General features: G+C 39.4%; 1 protein-coding gene across 1 annotated transcript in view; it reads right to left on the bottom strand.

The window, feature by feature from the left end:
- Positions 1-2,425: 2,425 nt before the first annotated feature.
- Positions 2,426-19,859, bottom strand: part of pes (pescadillo) — a 38,840-nt gene continuing 21,406 nt past the window's right edge. Inside the window, exons 7-15 of the mRNA XM_068054918.1 lie at positions 17,200-17,316; positions 12,847-12,933; positions 12,669-12,758; positions 11,172-11,302; positions 10,255-10,377; positions 8,804-8,988; positions 5,458-5,591; positions 4,383-4,550; positions 2,426-2,956 (exon numbers count right to left, since the gene is read on the bottom strand). Of these exons, the coding sequence (XP_067911019.1) occupies positions 2,870-2,956; positions 4,383-4,550; positions 5,458-5,591; positions 8,804-8,988; positions 10,255-10,377; positions 11,172-11,302; positions 12,669-12,758; positions 12,847-12,933; positions 17,200-17,316 (1,122 nt within the window). The 3' untranslated portion in view covers positions 2,426-2,869. The remainder of the gene's footprint in view (positions 2,957-4,382; positions 4,551-5,457; positions 5,592-8,803; positions 8,989-10,254; positions 10,378-11,171; positions 11,303-12,668; positions 12,759-12,846; positions 12,934-17,199; positions 17,317-19,859) is intronic.

The following is a 19,859-nucleotide window of genomic DNA, read 5'->3' as shown; positions in this document are numbered from 1 at the left end:
ATAACAACCAGATGTGTTTTGAGTAATATCCGTTGATTTTTCTTTACTTACACAGGAAAAAATGGCACCAAGTCATATCTTCCAGAAGGCATGACAACAGTTTAAAGGTTCAGACTAATTTCCGCTTCAGTTATACAGAAATTACACTGCATTTGTGTTTGTAATTGGCAGGCTGATTATGGCAAACAGCAAAGGTCACTATGAGAGAAACAGCCATTATTTCAGGCCGATTAGAATTAAGCTGTCTTGGAAGATATTTGCAAAGCCGCCAAAGTAACAACACATCTTCATTAAAACCATACATTACAAAAATCTTTCAATGTAATTTCTTAAAGGAATGTGCAGTTCATCAAATGCTTTCCCTGTTGTACTGGATGTTATATGGAGATTTGCATTTTCTACCCCTCTCCCCAAAGATGACAGTACTTCCCCCATGTGTGCACACACAACCCAACAAAAGCATTCAAAAATCCAGCAAACAAGTAAATGCAAGGCCAGTAGATCTAGGATATCAGCACTTAATCATGCACTTCTAGCCTCTTTTGGTTGACAGAACTCACTTTAAATAGTATTTAGAAAAGCACTTGAAACGCCATAGCACACAAGGCTATGGGCCAAATGCTGGAAAATGGGATTAGAATAGATAGGTGCTTGATAGCTAGCACAGGCACGATGGGCTGAAGGGCCTGTTTATGCACTGTATAACTCTATAACTGAAAATAATTAGATCAAGATACATTTGTACAGAACCAGAGTAAACATTATTTTGTCGTACGAGATCTATTCCCCCTCCAAAAAACTGGACCGATCTTACTCAAATTATGTGCGTGACTTAAAAGCATGAGTGTTATCAACTGGAGTTTTCCACTTCTAAATGAATGGGAGGAAAGCCAAGATCTGTGTAATTATTATCTAAGCAGTTCTGACTATGGCATGACATGGTGCTTCTTTAAGCAACATCGAAACCAATTCATTAAATTCAAAGATTTGTGCACAAAACTTCTGGTACCAGATTAAGGGCCCTTATTCTATTACTTGGACTTAATGAGAAGCTCAAACACAAGTATAAAAGGCAGTACCATTCAAAAATGGAATCTCAAATCAATGTCTAACACTTACTCAAGCTCCACACTACATTGGGCAAATATATTCCCTTTGGAATCTGTTTTTTAATCGAATAAGAGATGGACAAAGGTTTCATTCTCTGGTTATTGGGGGTAGGCAGGAACGTAGAGTTGAGTATACAACCAGATCAGCCATGATTTTGTTGGAACGGCGGAGCATACGAATTTGTTTGTTCGTATCCTGGTGCAAAGGTCCTATATGAAAGGAACAAAGGTAGTCACAGCCCAACAGATGGCAGTTAGAGCTACATCACAAAATAATCTGATTGCCAATCTCACACAATGGTTATAAAGGAAGTTAGCGGAAGGAATGGAAATGTTCAAAATTATACGGTAAGGATGGATTGGGCAGTGGCGAGAATTCGACAATGCAACTGGAAGTGCTCATTGCTGATACCAAGTGCTTGAAATAAAAAAAAAAGGTGCCATTCTCTGGTGCTGATATTCCTGTCTCAATGAGCAAAAAAAATTTTGAAATATAAAGCGTATTTTGAAATACAGTGGCTAACATTTTGGAATGAGCTCAATAAAAATTGTAACCAAAAAATTTTTTTTCCTTTTACAGTAAATCAAAACAAGTAGGCAGGCAGTGTCTTTTCATAAATGATGGAGTTTCTACACCGATTAAAAAAACTTTCATAACAAGGATTTTGATACTAGCCTTTATCTAAAGGACAATGATCAGGAAAAGGGAAATTCCAGCTCTCCTGTAATGGGCTGTTTGTTGTTTCTATTTTGTAACTTCTAAGATTTTGAAGTTCATTAACCGTTGCTGCAGTATTGATCATGCATTTTGATGGCTATAATTTTAATAGTTACTAGTTGATTTATTTTATCAGCACTGAAACAGGCCCTTTGGCCCACCGAGTTTGTGCTGACCATCAACCACCGATTTATACTAATCCTACATTAATCCCTTATTCCTACCACATCCCCACCTTCCCTCAATTCCCCTACCACCTACCTATACTACGGGCAACTTATAATGGCCAATTTACCTATCAACCTGCAAGTCTTTGGCTGTGGGAGGAAACCAGAGCACCCGGCGAAAACCCACGTGGTCAAAGGGAGAACTTGCAAACTCCACACAGGCAGTACCCAGAATCGAACCCGGGTCACTGGAGCTGTGAGGCTGCGGTGCTAACCACTGTGCTGCCCTACTTTCTTAGCTAGCTCGATTTCAATTAAAAATGTCAGTAAATGCAAAGATTTGAAATTAAATGAAGAGACCTGAACTCTAAGCTGCTGACCGTACAAAAAACAAATTTGCAATTACAATAAGTGCACAGTCAGATCACACATTGTTTTTAAAATAAATTTATAATTCCACTTTTGACTCTTCCCATTTCTCAGTGCAAGCTTAGCTGTACACAGTGTATTACATATTGCTTCAGACCAACATTGTTCTGCTTAGGTCTACAAGGGCAGAATTACACTTAGATTTTAAAAATAGTAGAAGAGAGTCTATGTAATAGGACAAAGAAATCGACAAGCCTTATAAGGACAACACATTAATTTTGCATTGCACAAGTACTCTTATAGCAAAGTCTTAAATAACTTTTTACAGATCGAGTTCTTTCTATTTAGCCAGGTGGTAACTCCTGAAATCCAGCACACAATGAAACTGCTTCAGAAGAGGCCGATGAAAGTACGGTATCTTGAAGCCCATCACCGTTCACGGAATCTGTACTCCCACTTATCAGAATTTAGTTTACAATCTCAAATATGCAATGGTTTTCACGGTTTTATTGTGATTTAATTTTTTTGCTCCTCTTCTTCTCAGCTTTAAGTACATCATCATGAGCCTTTCTCTTAGCTGCCAACTTGTTTTTCTGTAGAGGGAGGTAAAAAAAGATGCAGATTGGATAGCGTTAATAATGGTGTTAAAATACAAGGCTTCAAATATTAAACAATTCAAATAATCCACCACATAAATGGTAGTTAGCTGGGAGTAATGGAAGATTTCACTGCAGAATCTGGAAATCAAGTTGATCCCCTTGGTTGCCTTTATTAAACTTCCTGACCACAACGCTACAATACGTTTTTGTCAGTTCTTGTTTATCCTATTGGGTGGAGTACTTGGAAACTGGCCACTGGCCTATAGAAAAAGCAGCTGCAGTATCTCTCACCCCAGCTATCAGCCAGCCGTATAAAAGTCATATTTTGGAGCGGAGGGAGGGAAGAGAAGAAAGGAATGTGAATTGAACATAATGAATATGAAAGACTGTTTTATTCCCACTAGTTAGGCCCATTTTTGCTTAAGAATTATAAGAATTTCAACTATTTTCAATTAGAATGTGGCCATATGCTTTTTAAAAAAAAAGTAAATGCATAAAGACTGTATTTTATGCAAAAATAAACTTCAGGTATTATGTTACAAAGATTACATGAAAGTCAAACAACATCAAGTACATATTGTGGATTATGTTTAACCCCTCAGCTGAAGCAGATATAAAAGCTTTTAACTGAATTTAAGTACAACACTAGAGTTAAAAGTTGCAACTCAAATTCACTGTTGAGAACATTAATAACTCTGTGGTTTTTGACTGGCCTGCTGAATTAGGTCACATCTTTAGCTTGCTCCCAATTATTCTGTATGCTAAAACCGTACTGTTCTCCAGCCAATGTACACAAGGAAGACATTGAAGCCTGGAGGCAGTGCAAATAGGAAAATTAGCTATTCAGCCTCAAAAGAAAGTGATTTAAACATATTTGCACATTAGTTCAGTCTTTTTACAGAGCAATTTCAGTTAAACTGTTTTTTTAGTTTTAATTTGTACTCCCTTGCTCTACTGACATCTTCATCTTATCATGCTCACGATTTAGCTTATCAATACAATTAATACCTTGTACACCTTTATAAGCTTCCCTTCCACAGTCTTGAGGATTTACTTTGTCTCACTTTATGCCCTGAATGATTAAAACTAAACAATAGCAGACATATTGAAGGATTAAATCCAAATAAAACCTTATAATTTACACAAACCCTCATTAATCCACAACACTTCAAGTAAACTCAATTACCCATTTCTGTTTTCAACAGTTTCATTCTCAGTGGGAATCTCCCTCCCAAATTTGCGTGGAAGCACGAACTAAGCTTCAAGTCTTAAAAGATATTGGAAGGGTTCTATTTCAGAAAACCCTGAAGACGCGTAAAATTACTACACAACTTATTTACAAATAAGTACTCCAGCATTTAAAATAAAGAACCACATAGCATTTTAGACAATGGAAATAAGTACTGATTGAAACACATACCTCACGAACATTTCTCTTCTTGCCAAACATGATTTTATTGTACAAATACTTCTCCTTTTTCTTCATCATCATGATAGCCAGGCGCTTTTCCTCAGCTTGTTCTCGTTGGGATGCCTCTGTTTTGTTCTCCACCTTGACAGTCCCAGCAGTTACTTTCACATTTAGTTTCTGTGGAAACAACATGAACACTGAATCGGTAACTCGAGGAATATATCAAAGGGTTATTAAGTTGTAGCATTCACAAATAATCCTTATGAAGTGTTGACCTGTGCAATGATGATCAGAAAAATGTTGAAAAGCACATGTGTATTGCATGAATTCTGCATCCCGTGAACACACTGTCAGACAAAACTGCAGCCAAAGCAATGTTTCACTTGTCTTGCAGCAGTTCAATCTTGAAGCACCTGGTGTATTTTGACTACTTGCTTATGGCAAAACTGCACCTTAAAAATCAGTTATCTTTTTGCTCCTAGGCTTTTCCTATTTTTAGGGAAAAAGTCTCAATCTGCAGAAGGTGCTATATATCTAAATTACAGAGGTTAAAATTCTTTGCAAAATTTGGAGAACTCGATTGCTCCAAACAGTGAGGAATTCATCACCTTCTCTAGAACCCATTTGGTTTTCCTTTTGCTGTGCGGCTGCCAGTTCTTGACTGGACCAAGGAACTGAAGAATGTGGATGCAAGACATTATGGGGGAAAATTCGTTTGCGCAGCATCACTTAAAACGGTGCTACGTAGACTTGCATTGCGTCTCCAGGAGCAGACTGTGCCATTGGCCGCTACTTTCACGGGTTTCTCCACTGATATCACTGCGCGAGAAACACTGGTATTGGCCCCCAGTGCTGTCTGCCCCTGGGAAATTAACAATCAGCATAATGCCAGCTGAAACGACATTACGTGAACTTATTTTTTCCCCTTTATTTCATATCAAGCCAAATATAAAGTCTCTGACTTGCCACATTTGAATCATGAACTCCACAGGTTGGAGTTTTTTTTTAAATTTACATATCATGGCATAATGAAACATTGAATTTTATACAAATTTAAACAGATGCTGTTTCCACTGGAACTCACTTTGCTTTTCACCTTCTTAGCCTCCATATTCTTCAGTCTTTCCTCATCTTGTTTCTCTATTTCATTCATGTCTTCATCCTCAGATTCTTCGTCATCCTCTTCATCCTCCTCTTCAGATTGAGTTTCATTTTCATCTGTCATAAATACAATGAGGAATACAAGTTTTATGATATCAGTGATCATTCAGTACAAGTTACATGAAAGGTCTCCACATTGTTGCTCTAATTGGATCCCTTTCTTTATGCACACTCACAAAAGGTTGGTAGCTTAACTCTGCTTTTGAAGAAAGCTGCTGATATGTGTGTGTGATCAGAGAGTCACAGGTATCCAGTGGCATCAGTCCCTTTTGTAATCACCTCAGGTAAAGTTAACCATTTTTAAAAATGCTTCTGTCTTTGATTGCAAATGATTTTACGCACCATACTTTTGTTTTACAATCTCTCACTTTTTTCCTACTGTAAACTTCCACCCCTCCTCCCCCCCAAACCCACCATTTCATTTCCTCCTAAATTATCACTCTCCCTCTTTTATTTTAATTAATCCCAATGATTCCATTCTTCATTAGCCAAAGCATGACACCAGGAGAGCTTCTCAGTCAGGAGGAACTTGACATGGAGGTCAGAAAATGTAAGTTAGGTGTTAACAACTTTCATTTATATGGCATTTTTAATGCAACAACTTATATTTATATAGTGCCTTTACCATAATGAAATGTCCCAAGGTGCTTCACAGGAGCATTATAAAACAAAATAGGACACCAAGTCACATAAGGTGATAATTATGTCAGATGACCAAAGGCTTAGTCAAAGAGGTAGGTTTAAGAAGTGTCTTAAAGGAGGAAAGTGAGATAGAGAGGCGTAGGGATGGAGTTCCAGAGCTTAAGGCCGAGGCAACTGAAGGCATGGCCATCAGTGGAGTGATTAAAAATTGGGGATACTCAAGAGGCCAGAATTAGAGGCGTGCAGATATCGCGGATGGTTGTGGGGCTGATGATTACAGAGATAGGGAGGGGTGAGGCCATTGAGGGATTTAAAAACAAGGATGAGAATTTTAAAATCAAGATGCTGCTTGACCAGGAGCCAATGAAGGTCAGCGAGCACAGGAGTGATAGATCAAATTAAACATTGCAGACAAACTGTTTGGTATGACTTGTCCTCCAAGTGGACCAATCAGAAATCTGGTCCAACCCATTTATGTAGCAAAATGCTGCCTATTTAAAATAAATAAATGCAAGAAAATGTCCTAAAGTGCTTCACAGGAGTAGTTAATAAAAACTGGATGCTGAGCCAAAGAAAGATATTAGAGGAAGTAACCAAAAGCTTGGACAAAGAAATAGGTTATAAGGCAGGATAGAGAGAGAGAGAGAGAGAGAGAGGTGGCGTAGTTTAGGGAGGTTGTCTAGAGCACAAGGTCAATGTTGAGGAATGAAGAGTTCTGGGGATGAGGCAGTTGTATGTCTAGAGAAGGTTATAGAAATAGGGAGGGAACAAGATCGTGAAGGGATTTCAACACAAGAATGAAAGTTTTAAATTGCAGGCACAGTGGTCAGCACTGCAGCCTCATAGCTCCAGGGACCCGGGTTCAATTCTGGGTACTGCCTGTGCGGAGTTTGCAAATTCTCCCTGTGACCGTGTGGGTTTTTGCTGGGTGCTCCGGTTTCCTCCCACAGCCAAAGACTTGCAGGTGATAGGTAAATTGGCCATTGTAAATTGCCCCTAGTGTAGGTAGGTGGTAGGGAATATGGGATTACTGTAGGGTTAGTATAAATGGGTGGTTGTTGGTTGGCACAGACTTGGCGGGCCGAAGGGCCTGTTTCAGTGCTGTATCTCTAAATTAAAATAAAAAATAAAATAAAAGACACTGGAGGTCCAGAAGCCAATGCAGGCCAAAAAGACAGGAGAAATGGATGAGCAGGATGTGTGATAGGACATGGTCATCAGAATCAGTGGAAGTTTGCAGAGTGTGAAGGAAGTGAGGCTGACCAGGAGATAACCAGGGGAGCTTTGGAATAATCAGGTCTGGAGGTGATCAAGCCATGGATGGGAGTTTCAGCAGATAGGGTGAAACTGGGAGGAGGCAGACAACTTTATGAATATGGAAAAAGGCTGTCTTTGTGATGGGAAGGACATGGGACTGGAAGCTCAGCAAAGGGATAAATAGGATGCAGAAGCTGCAAACACTCTGATTTTATCAGAGATGGCAGCTAAGGAGAGAGATGGAATTGGTGGCATGTGTATGGAATTTGTCCCAAGGAGCACAAGACAAATGTTTATGTCTTCCCAATGTGTAAGTGGAAAAAACTGGGACACATCCAAGACTGAATGTCAGACAAGATGTACAAAAAGCACAGTATTAGGGGAGAAGCTGACAGTGGTGCTGAAGAGGTAGAGCTGGATGTTGTCAGCATAAATGTGGAAGCTGTCCCCATGTCTGCAGCTGTAACCAAGCAGAAGCAAGTAAATGAGGATGAAGAGGATGCCATGAGATAGATTCTTAGGGGACTCCTGGGCTTGAAAAAGCAGCTAATGTTGGGGGTGCTTTTGCTACAATTGCATACACAAGAATAGAACTATGTCGAGGGCAGTTTCATTCAGGAAAAAAAGGCATTGGAGGATGGTGGAGTGGCAACCGCATCAACAGCTGCAGAGAGACCGAGGAGTGAAAACACACCATTTTACAATCACAGAGAATGTCATTTGTGACTTTGGTTATGGCCATTTCAGTGCTGTGGCAGGGTTGGAAACTTGACTTGCGAGATTCAAACAGGAAGTTATGAGAAAGATGGGCACAGATTTGAGAAGTGACAACACACTGAAGTACCTTGGAGGGAAAAGGTAGCTTCTAGATTGGAGGGGCAGCAGTGGAAGGACAGAAGAGCTAAGGTTTTTTTTTGAGGTGGGGTGGGGGCTGATGACAGTACCTGAGGAGAGTGAACCAATACATGAATAATTGAGATAGAGGTCAAGTATGCAGTACTGACTTTGCGGCTCATTAGACACTGTAAACCTTTGTTAAAAGAGTTTACAAGAATTATTGCTTGCAAGAGTTACATGAAGTCATCCAAAGTGAGCAAGTGTTGTAGGCAAGATGGTCTTTGGTTTTTCAGATCAGCCAATTTAGACCATTTTTCCCCAATTCAGGCATCTGGCACAACCCTTGGGAAGTTTATATTCCGTTAACTTTAAATCATAATCTATTAAGACTGAGAAATATTTTTCTGCTCAAGAGAAACAGACCATTAGGATGCAATATTTAAAACATCATCAGCATACAGTTAACAGTACCCCAAGAGGATACTTGCATTTGGAAATGAACTAAACATAAATGAATGAGTGAACCAGCTTACATGCACTCTCGCCTCTCTGAATGGCCAAAAGTTTGAGTTTCTCTGGTGGAATGTAGTCTCCGTCTTTCTCCTCCACAAATGGGGACAGATGAGGTGGTAAAGTCACTCCCAGAAAATAATCTTCTACAGGAAGCAGTGTTTTGGCATTAACACAGTCAAAAACCCACTGAGGCTGGATATAATACCTGCAATTTAAAAGAATGCTGAGCAATGATAAAAATAATTTGCAGCATTGGACAAATACACAGATATTTAGTGAGTTAACAGTTCTGCAGACCAAACAGAAAGTAGGCACACCAGAGAGAGATTCTGCATTAACTCTTTTTTAAATGGCTTGTTTCAGAGCATATCACTTGTAATGGTAGAATTCAGATTCAAATCCCAACTCAATAGTCTTCAACTTCACTCCTTGGTGGGCAAGTTTTGTCGCTTTCAGGCAGTACACTAGCTGTATGTCTCACTGAAAGGAGAAAAGGAAAAGTAAACTTCTCACAAAGAGACCCTCAGCTATAGCACCCAGCAGTCCTAGCTCTGTTGTTGGGTGATATATACGGTCACGAATGCCACACCATAACAACCTGTTTCAAGCAAAGAGATGAAAAGCAGATATAGGAAGATCGATAGGGAAAATTATTTAATAAATTGCTTGGATATCTTAAAAGATGTCGATAGGACTGATATACTGCTCATTACGTGGATGTTGTTAGATATGCAGATGGTATTCTGGTTATGTTTTTCTTCATTTTCTTACACCACAATCAAGAATTTAGTTATTGTCAAACTTTAAAAATTGCAGGCAGTTATCAAATTACTGACTAAATTATCCTGCAAGTCCGAGTAAAATAATTTATGCTGAAGGATCAGCAAGAGTATAACAAATGTAGTATTTTGCTTTTATCTTATTTTAACAAATGTAGTCTGCATTACAGTTTAAGCTAAAAGATTAAATCTTAAGTTAAAAACAATGGATAAAAAAAAAATTGTTCAAAAACATGTAATAATTACCTTTTAATCAACTTCTGCTTTGCCAGTCAACTGATAAAGAAACTAAGCCAACATTGTTTATTGTGTTTTTTTAGGGTGAAGTGGGGGTAGAGAAAAGAAGGAACTTGCTCTTAACTTGAGAACGCCTAGGGCATGCAGCCAATGTCTTAGCTACATGACTGGCTTCTAGGAATGTAAAAAAAAAAGAAACAGTTAAGATGTCTTGTTGTCGGAAAGTGCAAGAATGTGCCATGATCAGGAACTATTTTTGCTTCAGATTTCCAGCATCTGCAGTATTTTGTACTTAGGTTCATGAACCTATCAAGCAAGACTCTACTCTTATGCCATGTGGAGGACAGAGTGAATTGTTCACTTCCAGGTTTAATGGAAGTAGAAGATTCACCAATGGTGGCAAAATGGAACTCATACTTACTGAACTGAAAATTTAATTTTATATAAAATCATACCTGTTGATAAGCTGTTCAACATTTGGCCTGTCCACTATTTGGTGAGTAATGGTTTGATCTGTAACAGGATAAGCAGCACCTATACAAAGTGACTCATCCCAGGATACCTTGCCTCCAAAACACCTAAAAAAGCAATTGATAAAACAAAAACAAATTGGTTGAAACAGATTTAGAAAAGTTATTTTCCCCTAAAGCAGAGTTCTCTTGAGCAACAAATAGTATGGGAAGAGGAGAGAGAAATGTCAGTCACAGTTTCCATTCCACACTGCTATCCAGTTATCCCCGCTGCAAATTGTGCATTTATGTATAGTGAACAAGAAGAGTACTGGGCTCGGTTATGGCACCCTATGTAACCACATAACCCACTGCTTTTCAGAGTCTGGACTCATATGAATATGGCCAGATTGCAGAACTGTACTGTAGCGAAATTCAAAATGAGGACCAAAAGAAGGAAAACAGTACTGAAATTGGTAAAAAAAAAGGGAGTTTTGGTTACAGAAGGAATCAATTTCTATGGTTGAGCAACTTTACCAGGCAAATAGCAGAGCCCTACAGACCAGGTTTGATGCCTCAGTTGGGGCAGTAGTAGGGTGCTGCATTTACCCTCAGTGCACATGGTGGGGCAGAGAGGGGTGAAAAATGTCAGCTAGGGTACCCACTCAGGATCACTATCCTGCAATACAGGTGGAAGTGTGCGTAAGTAGGCAAGAACAGAATTGGCTTTGTCCCCATGGTCAGTCAGCCTGCCAAAAGTAACCACTGGGACTGACAAATGAATAATGGTCACCTGTGTGAGGTACCAGCGAGTGCAGAGCACTTGTTGAACTGTATCGCAGCAATATGGTGACACTATCAGTAACGATGGAGGGGGCTGAGGAATTAAGTTGTTTACCCGTAACACAACCTGGCACACATACCTCATGACAAATGCCAGTGATTCACGTGGCACTTCTCTGTTCAAGAAAAACTTCATCCCTTCAAACAACAACTTCTGTTTTTCTAAAATTTGTTGCTCTTTTTGCCTCTCTTCAAGCAGCTCTGCATTTTCCTGAATAAATTACATGAGTTACTCCAGGGTACCTTTTTTATTTTGCCGCTGGGGGCAACTTCATAACACAAATAACACAGTCTCAAACAAGTTGTCGATGCAAGCTAGTAAATACTCTTTTACCAGATAGACATAAACCTTTAGAATTTTAAGTGTTAATTGATATTCGAAGTATAAAAACTGAAAGAGGTATTCAGATACATAAAGTCTGTGTAGGTAGCAAAGTATTACTTTGTATTGCACTGTTTATGGTATAAAACACTAACTCACTGCCTAAGTAACTTTGAAAAAAGTATTTTACTTTCTGTTCTTAGCATATCAATTTGGCAGAAAAATGTTAACATCTACTTTGTATTCATATTATTCAGGCATCTACACGTTACTAGGGAAAGGAATGCTAATAGAATATTAAGGGAAGGTTAAACACATACTGAAAAAAATATTTTTAAATAAACAAACAAATCAGGTTCTGTGCACAAAAACAACTAAAAGGTGGATGCTCATAAAAAGTCTTGGAAAAGAGGCCTACCTAGGTGGTTATGTAAATCATTCAAAATTTCACAAGGGCACATAAAAGATATGCAAATTGCCTCTGCCAATAAAAAGGCAATTTTTTTTTTAAAGTACTATTTTGGGAGTAGGCATGCTTGTTTGTGTGCTATTCTATTGTGTTTGTATTCCCAGGGGAAAATAAACAGTATTTTTTATTTTTCTTGAAATTTCCCTCCCACCTCTTCTGAAGGTTTGACTTCTTGCTGTTATGGTTCCTTAGCCAAGCAGCCACTACTCGCGTGCAACTTTCAACAGAGATCAACCAATTACTGTGGGCGTAAGCACCAATTTCAAAAATCGTTTTTTAAAGTCTTAAACTAAGTTTTTCTTTCATTTGCATTTCCATGCTTTCTTGAGAAGGCCAAATTAAAACAGTTTTGTCTTGACTTTATAATATTTAATGCAAAGTCAGCGGTAATCTCAAGTAAATTCAGGTCCTGTACATTTTAACAGTGAAAAGCTAGAAGGGGAAAGATTCAAAAAGAGTAACTCTAGACTAATTGTAATATAATGTAATGAACAGAGCATTCATATTGTAGAGCTGACGTGGTATTTTCCCTTTCAGCATGCAATTGGTGTATTCAGCAAGGGCACATTCTGGTAATTTAGAGCGACAGTGAGAATCACTGTTGGGTGATGGCCCACTTCATTTTGCTTGTACCAAGCTGTCCAATTTTCCGTCATGAAAATATGATGAAGCAGCAGTCAATCCATCTCTAGAAACACTGAAAAATCTAGGCAGAGCCAAGAAGGTTCTCTTCTCAATGAAAAACAAATTGCTCAGTAATGATGAGCAATACAGTTTTAAACTTACTCCATCTGCAGGGAATTCATCAGGTTTCACATCATCCTCTTCATTTGAGGACATCACACGAGCTAAACTTCCACCTAAGGCAGCCAGTTTCTGCAAGGATCATAAGATTCAAATTAGCACAATGAATAAAATGGCAACACTTTTTGAATGTCAGACTTCAGTAAGGCTCATCACTCACCTCCAGATAACTTTCAGAGTCCATTGCATATTTCTCTTCATCATCTTGCTTCAGCTCACTTTCTTCGGGTTTGTTTTCAAGCTGAAGCTAAATTTTCAATTTAGTTAATTATGCTAAACATATGAATCCTTCAGACTTTTCAGACCACAAATCTTTTAGAGAATTGTGGAATCACAATGGTAGATACAACATAGTCTGCAGCCTGTAAAATACTATTTAGCACATGACAAAAATACAAACATATACAGACATAGCAAAAATTAATGGTCACAAAGAAAGGAACTTATTGCTTTATGGGCAAACTCTACAACTAAAAGAGTGAATTCTGTTGCATACACAAACTAGCCACATTATTGGGTGTCTGTAGGGCAGTGAAAATATGACAAGTACCTACTAACATACATGTAACAGATCACCTTTACAGCATTGCTGAAAAATTTCTAATCATAATGTAGCTTACAACCTTTTGGACATTTCTCCAATTTGTAAACATGATTTCAATGGTTTGAGTTATTTTTGCACAATTTGGACCGCAGTGATTTGTTTCCAAATTGAGATAGTGTTTCTATGTTTTGATTAACCAGATCTAATATATTTTCCTTCCCGTCTTTAGCTCATTTAACCTGATCACTAATGCGACTGGATCATTGCAATAACACAACACATTTTGAATTCTGAAATGAGCTTAAATTTACATTGGATTCAGGTAGTCTGTAAATTATAGATGAATGACTGTAAATATGGAAGCTATGTACTAAGCTCTTTCCAGTATTTTGGATCAAAACTATTTGAGCTGGCATGCAGATTGGATACCAATTTCTCTAAAGATGGTATTTTTAAGAAATAAATCTCATTAAAAGTTCTGTCATTATAGTGTTTGCTAAAATAAAAACACAAGAACAGATTGAAATGTTTTCTTAGCTATAAGACAGCATATGTCTTGACCAAATATCAGCAGTGCGATATTGCTAATTTATGAATGTGGACAACTCACAATTCCAAAGGTCACAAATGAAAATGAAACAAGAACATTTTGCACAAGAGGAGGAATGTGCATACATCCAACAATAGAATGGCAAGGCGGCTGAAAGAAATGCATCATGTTCCAACAGAAAAGTATTTGTACGCTCTATCCAATAGTTCAATGTGAAAACAAAGCATTTTTACTGAACCAGATCAGCAGAGTGTTCCAAGGGGTTGTTCACAAGCAGCAGAATGCGTTATGCTCAAGATTCCCCACATAGTGGGTTATTGAACCTTTCTGTGCAGATGGGGATTTTTCTGACAAAGTAGCAACCTATTTTCCATAGGCAGAGTCCCTTTTCTCCCAGGCCACACTATTTGTCTATCAGCATCCAACTTAAGGGCAGTGCTCAAAGAGTTTTGCTGGATGATTATCCACCAGCTTTCTCAGGATGTGGAATACCATACATACCTGGCAAACATTACAACTATAATTAACATTTGAAAAGGGTTTATTCTGTAAAAATGGACAATGTTAGAAAAATACAGTCACACCGCGTGCTTTTATCAGCTCTGGATGAACTAGTCCAGCACTAAACGCCATGGTACAGTCAGTCATTATGAACAGACCCCTGGGTCTGTGGCAAGCGGCGAGGGAACCAACAAGAGGGAAAAACCTACTTGACCTCAACCTCACCTGACCGCAGATGCATCTGTTCATGGCAGTATTGGTAGGAGTGACCACCGCACAGTCCTTTGGAGATGAAGTCCCATCTTCACACGGAGGTATCCACCATCATGTTGTGTGGCACTACTACTATGCTAAATGGAATAGATTTCAAACAGATCTAGCAACTCAAAACTGGGCATCCATGAGGGACTGTGGGCCATCAGCAGCAGCAGAATTGTATTTAATCACAATCTGTAACCCCATGGCCCAGCATATCCCCCACTTTACTATTACCATCAAGCCGGGGGACCAACCCTGGTTCAATGAAGAGTGCAGGAGGGCATGCCAGGAGCAGGAACAGGCATACCAAAAATGAGGTGTCAGCCTGGTGAAGCTATACAGTATTACTTGCCTGCCAAACAGCGGAAGCAGCATGCAACAGACAGGGCTAAGCGATCCCACACCAATTGATCTGATATAAGTTCTGCAGTCCTACAACATCCAGCCATAAATGGTGGAGGACAATTAAAAACTGACAGGAGGCGGCGGCTCCACAAACATTCCCATCCTCAACGATGGGGGAGCCCAACATATTAGTACAAAAGTCAAGGCTAAAGCATTTGTATCCCTCTTCAGCCAGAAGTGCCAAGTGGATGATCCATCTCAGCCTCCTCCAGAGGTCCCCAGCATCACAGATGCTGGATTTCAGCCAAACCAATTCACTCCACGTAATATGAAGTAATGACCGAAGGCACTGGATACTGCAAAGACTACAGGCCCTGACAACATTCCGGCAATAGTACTGAAGACTTGTGCTCCAGAACTAGCTGCACCCCTAGCCAAGCTGTTCCAGGACAGCTACAACACTGGCATCTACCCAGCAATGTGGAAAATTACACAGGTATGTCCTGTGCACAAAAAGCAGGACAAATCCGACCCAGTCAATTACTGCCCTATCAGTCTACTCCCAATTATCAGTGAAGTGATGGGAGGGGTCGTCAACAATGCTATCAAGCAGCATGTGCTCAGTAATAACCTGCTCACTGACCTCATCACAGCTTGGTCTAAACATGGATGAAAGAGCTGAACTCGAGGTGAGGTGAGAGTGACTGCCCGTGACATCAAGGCAGCATTTGACCAAGTATGGCATCAAGGAGCCCTAGCAAAACTGGAGTCCATGGGAATCAGGGGGAAAACTCTCCACTGGCTGGAGTCATACCTAGCACAAAGGCAGATGGTTGTGGTTGTTGGAGGTCAATTATCTCAGTCCCAGGACATCACTGCAGGAGTTCCTCAGGGTAGTATCCTAGACCCAACCATTTTCAGCTGCTTCATCAATGAACTTCCCTCCATCATAAGGTCAGAGCGGAGATGTGCGCTGATGATTGTACAATGTTCAGCACCATTTGCGACTCTTCAGGTACTGAAGCAGCCCGTGCCAATACGCAGCAAGACCTGGGCAATATCCAGGTTTGGGCTGATAAGTGGCAAGTAACACTCGCGCCACACAAGTGCCATACAATGACCATCTCAATCAAGAGAGAATCTAACCATCTCCGCTTGTCATTTAATTACATTACCATCACTGAATCCCCCAGTATCAACATCCTGGGGGTCACCATTGATCAGAAACTGAACTGAACCAGCCACATAAATGCTGTGGCTCCAAGAGCAGGTCAGAGACTGGGAATTCTGTGGCGAGTAATTCACCTCCAGACTCCCCAGTGCCTCTTCATCTACAAGGCACAAAGTCAGGAGTGTGATGGAATACTCTCCACTTGCCTAGATGGGTGCAGCTCCAACAACACTCAAGAAGCTCGACACACCATCCAGGACAAAGCAGCTCACTTCACTTCCAACCGATTCACCACCTTCCACCACCAACGCACAGTGGCAGCAGGACGTACCATCTGCAAGATGTACTGCTGCAACTCACCAAGGCTCCTTTGACAGCAACTTCCAAACCCACAATCTCTACCAGCCAGAAGAACAAGGGCAGCCGATGCATGGGAACACCACCACCTGCAAGTTCCCCTCCAAGCCACACACCACCCCAACTTGGAACTATATTGTCATTCCTTCACTGTCGCTGGGTCAAAATCCTGGAACTCCCTTCCTAACAGCACTGTTGATGTACCTACACCCCAAGGACTGCAGTGGTTCAAGAAGGCAGCTCACCACTACCTTCTCAAGGCAATTAGGGATGGGCAATAAATGCTGGCACAGCCAGTGATGCAAACATTCCGTGAACGAATAAAAAAAAAGTATAGTAAATGGTTAACCACGACATGTGTAAAATGGCACAGTTAAGATTTAGGCTTTTGTTGACCTTTCAAAATTCTCCAATTTTTTTTTTGAGCGAAGAGTTTTAATTTTACTATTGGTTAAACATTCACTCAGCAGGAGCATTACCATTGTGGACTTCAAGCTATCGAAACAGATAATTACTCTGTACTCTTGGGGACCACAATGATGTAACAACAGAATTTTTGCAGAGCCATCAACACTTTTGCTCTCCTAAATACGCCTTCATTATACTCATCCAACAAAGCAAAGACAGTAGAAAATACACAGTGGAAGGAAATTTGAAGAGGGAAAACGGGAGAATCCATAATTTGAGCCAGATCGTTCACATTTTATACATAAGAAATCTTACAAATCTGAATTTTCAAATGATCTCAGACACTTTCAAAGATGTTAAATTCACTTAATGGAAATACCTTTGGAGGATAAAGAAGATTGAGGCTCTGGTACAGTCTGAAATTGACAAAGCCTAGAAGGGTTGTGAAAAACTCTGTGAAGGTAGCCATCACTCTGTAGTCCACATCTGTTGGATGCTGGAAACATACATAGTTTTAGGGCTCAGGTTAAGAAGCTTATCAAGCCATAAGAAACATTATGAAATAATTTGTTGGTTGAAACTGTGGTTAAATTGTATAACTTAAAACTGGACAACCCGGAAAGCCCTCTAAATGATCTGTTTTGAACAAAATAACAGTTTATTTGATATCACCTGGAAGCTACAAAATTTGAAGTGAAAAGCGATTTTCATTACGAGTTAAACTGTGTCGAATTTGTACAATATGAAATGGGCAATACATCCAAAGCATGGCTTTGCTGTAAGCCAAGCTAGATCATATTCAGATATTAAAATGAGTCACACTTTAGACAAATATGTCAAAAGAGAATTAACAGTTTCCCATGTAGATAACTATACTAGTAGCTCAGAATAAGCCAAATGAACATATTCAGATGCATCACTATTTTTGTTTAAAAAGCCAAATGAATCAAAAAGCATTGCACATAAAATAATCCCGCTGACAAATGGGTTATCAACTAGATGTTATGAATTTTTGTGTTAATCAGGATAAGGGAATAGAACACTGACATTTCGGGCTTCCAGTGCCAAAATCCAGGTAATTTGCAGCTCAACTAGATGCAGACTAAAGCTCCCTCTACTCTGCCTCAACCACTTTTACAGAAGAATCCCTTCATTCTACCAAGAAGGATTTTTCCACTTGGCACACTAGCCATCCTTTTGGCCTGAATGAAATAGCCAAGTCAGCACAACAATTTGGTCAGTTTTTTGTTACAAGTTTACACATATTAGGAACTGGATTCAAGTTGGACAAAGTTATTTTATGCAGGAGCCTTGAAGTCAGAGAGAAAACAGTCACCCCCCCATCATCCTGGCTGGGGTTTAACCTGGATTGCAAAGGCAAGTACACTTAGCTGCTGTGTTATCCAGTCCCTCAGAATAACTTTTCTCAAACTGATAAATCAATGAGCAGCCGCATGGTCAGCAATAAATAACGCAAATAAAAAAAATTTATTGCAAAGTTCACACTACAGCTGCAACAGACTGTTTTCTACAAGGACAAATGTGTTTTTTTAATGAGCTGGTACTTAACATACTAATGTGAAAAACAATTCTTAATAGTAACCACGAGGTACAAGTAGTTTTAACTATTTGCTCTGTTCATAGCTGTTGAGAATCTTCTGGGTTATTCTTTTATTCAATTCATTTACCTCTTGAAGGACTAGCAAGAATGCAAACCAAGATTTATGATTCTTTGAAATTATCAGAGAAATGTAAAGGATCATTTCCAATATAAGGAAAGCAAGTAAAATGTTTACAGCTTTCTCAAAGACACTGTTGGAGAACAAAACTTTTCACTTTCAAATCTGTTATCTGCTGTGGTGTGTTTTTAATAAGCTATAATTGCAAAGAGATGGCAAGAACTGGTAATAGAAGTTTAAAAACACCTGTCAATCTGCAAACTTCCCTTGCCAACAGCAATTAAAGTGACATCTGGACCTACTTGAATGATTTTAATCAGTGTTGAGCAGTGACAGATTAGCAGCTAAATATCACAACTGTAATCCACACTCCAGTCTACCAGTGAGCAATGCCACAAGATTAGCTAATATTGCTATATATTTAAAAAAATTCCAGTAATTGCTTATTATAATTACAAAGCTGCAAAGTAGGAAATACTTCATGATGGGGCACAAGCAACTTGAAACAGTTTTTTTTCCAAGAAACATCTTTACTCATAACCAGCTTTACCCATTGGTCTTGCCAGGTGGCACCAATTTATTTGGCACGATTTTAACAATGTTAGAACTGTTCACTTTCAAACTTGGCTGCTGCAATTTCTAATGGCGAGCTTTTAATGGGAATTTTTTTTTTTGTCCTTCTTCAATGACAGTAAAATCAGGATAGATTTGTGGTAACCAACAGTGCTTGCTGCTTCATGGTTCAGAACACCTAGGCATGCAATGAGAGAGATCCTTCTGACCTACATGGGAGCTCACAGAAAAGGGAAGCAGTTCCAGGGTGGCAGTGCTCTGCCCATCATTCCACAACCTGGAGCCAGAATCAGCCTTATGGTAGGCAAACCTCGATCAAAATGTGAGAATTGTGATTAAGCATTTGGTGATGAGCAAGTCTGACATAGTTCAGTGTTATAGATTCAGTTAGTGGTAAAGGATAAACACGGACAAACCTGTAAGCAGTGCAATCCAATCCCCTAAATAAATTATCTCAATTTCTGTAAAATACCAATCATTCTACTGGACTTCAGTCTGATAGAATGGGACTAACGTCCCCATCATGAGCTACATTGCCAGAAACAGACTGCTCGTTTTTGGAACAGCAGTGCCACCAAGGTTAAAGAATATCACATGATTTACATATGGGACCATTCAAACAATGAATAGAAGGAATTACTAAAGTTCTTTGTTCAGCTACCACTAAGGCATAACGAAGGCTTTATTGTTAGAAGCCAGCTGCAGTTCCCCATACCAATGTTACAAGGGACCCTTTTCAGTGTACGAAGGCTTTTAAAATATTAAAAAACGCCTACAGCATTGCAAT

Source organism: Heterodontus francisci, chromosome 23 (genome assembly GCF_036365525.1).
Source record: "Heterodontus francisci isolate sHetFra1 chromosome 23, sHetFra1.hap1, whole genome shotgun sequence".
Taxonomy (NCBI): Eukaryota; Metazoa; Chordata; class Chondrichthyes; order Heterodontiformes; family Heterodontidae; genus Heterodontus; species Heterodontus francisci.
This window is presented reverse-complemented; position numbering and strand designations above follow the sequence as displayed.